At 32.8% G+C, this 2,219-nt stretch overlaps 1 protein-coding gene across 1 annotated transcript; it reads left to right on the forward strand.

The window, feature by feature from the left end:
- The first annotated feature begins 881 nt into the window (after positions 1 to 881).
- On the forward strand, positions 882 to 1,514 carry LOC132726680 (zinc finger protein 253-like). The gene has a single exon (XM_060712025.1). It carries the CDS (start codon positions 882 to 884, stop codon positions 1,512 to 1,514), a length of 633 nt encoding a protein of 210 aa, XP_060568008.1.
- The last annotated feature ends 705 nt before the right edge of the window (positions 1,515 to 2,219 follow it).

The raw sequence follows: 2,219 nt of genomic DNA on the forward strand, positions 1-2,219 counted from the left end.
AATCACAAAACCCCGACAATATGCGCCAGGGCACTTGATTACAAAGCCTCTGTGAAAGTTTGGTCAAAATCCATTGAGAAATGTAGGAACAGTTTGGCACAGAAGAAGTTATTCACTATATATTCTATATAAGGAAAAAAATCAAAGGGCCATAATTAGGTCAAATATTATCCAATCACAAAACTCCGACAATATGCGACAGGTCACTTGATGACAAAGCTTCTGTGAAATCTTGGTCAAAATCCGTTGAAAAATGTAGGAGGAGTTGCGCACAGAGGAAATTGTTTACGCCCGTCCGCCCATCCGCCCGCCGACATACCTCAATCTAATAACCAGTTTTTTCCTTCGGAAAACCTGGTTAATAAATACCCGCTTTGAACACATCGGTTAAGAAAATATTGACAATAGAACTGGCACTGGTGTAGTTTACTCATTGTACGGTTGCTTGCTAAATCTGAAAAACAATTCATCCGGTTGCTTGCGAGGTCACTGTACTGTTGCTTGCGAGCATATTGGCATTATATATCGTCTAGATAGTTTGAAAATTAACTTCTCAGCAATGTTTTAACACTAAAAATGTATTACTTTATTGAATTATGACATATTCAAGTTTCAGCAAGTAATTTTAAATAATTGACGGCAGGTTTGAACATTTTTGCCCTGATAACGGTTTAAATCTGCTTTGAACAATAATTTTCTTTACTATGTTAAAATAGTTGCAGAGATGGTTATAGAAACAAACGCGACACCTTTTTAAAACTTTCAGTTTCTATACAGTTCTAATTCTACAACTACTGCATTTCAGATCATGGATGACTCATTTGTTTTAAACGGGCTTGACGAAATCTTTCAAGAAAGTAAAGTTGAAACGACGAACGACCATGCCAGAGTATAAATGTTCAATCTGTGATTATTGCACCGACAAGAAAGGTAATTTAACGCGACACATATATGTACATGATACAAATGGTAAAAAGAAAGATGACAAAAAGCGGTTTACGTGTGAAATATGTGAGTATAACACTGGGAAGAAATACAATCTAGAAAGACATATAAAGGTTCATGTTGATACAGACGAAAGTGCAAGTAAAACTACATTGATGTGCGATGTATGCGGAATGCAGTTCTTGTCTAAATTTGGAATGGCCTTGCACACAAAAAATGAGCATTTAAAACAATTCAAATATGAATGCCAGATTTGCAAGAAAGGATTTAACCAGTTGCTTCCATATAAGGGACACGTATCATCGCATGTTAAACACACCAAACAGAAATGTGAGAAATGTAACCTGACTTTTCAACATAAAAGCAGTTTAGACCGCCACAAAAAGACTATACATGATGACGTCAAATATGATTGCGCCGAATGTGAGCAACACTTCACTAACAAAAGTCACTTCAAAGATCACAAGAAAGTCGTTCACTGTGACCGAAAGCTTCAATGTGATAAGTGTGACAAGTTTTATAAATGGATGCCAGGCCTTAATCATCATAAGAAAACTGCACACAATTGAAGAATTATTTTGATTTTCAAAGAGCATATAAAACATATAGCATCTCTTTACCGGCGTATATGTGACTGATTTTAATAAATGTGTTATTTGTTATTATCATCACAATTATTTTAGACATTTGAATTTTACACAACAAGAAGTTGTGTTTTAGGCATCTGAACTCACTTAATAAATATTTGGTCATCAATCGTGAAGATTAATAATTACTTATCTTAAATAGAAGTTGCATTTTGTTATTAAATATACATGTAGGACTCGGGTACACAATATAAATAATTATACATTTGTGACAATTTAAGAATACGACAATGTGAATTTGAAAAGATAAAACATACCAATCAATGTTACACTTAAATATAACTTTGTATATAAAAGTCCATCTCTTCATCGTGTATACATGACCCTACAGTTATTGCTATATTTTTATTTTATTTTATTATTGCTGAGCAGGTACACTCGACATTATTTTAAGACTGTGATCATATCTGATTTTCTGTGATTCATTTATTTTTACCATTTTCTTATGTCTTTAATAATCCTAAATAATAATAAACTATTTTGATAATATTACCATGACTTTTTTTATTTTTAACAAGACTCATTTTGTAGTAATATGTAAAACTTAGGTTGTATAATGACACACTGGTTTATCTTTGTCGTTATGTCCATTATCAAAATATTACATTCCGTTTGAAATGTCCATAT

The sequence above is a fragment of the Ruditapes philippinarum genome, unplaced genomic scaffold, assembly GCF_026571515.1.
Source record: "Ruditapes philippinarum isolate M1 unplaced genomic scaffold, ASM2657151v2 ctg15013_1_1_1_1, whole genome shotgun sequence".
Taxonomy (NCBI): Eukaryota; Metazoa; Mollusca; class Bivalvia; order Venerida; family Veneridae; genus Ruditapes; species Ruditapes philippinarum.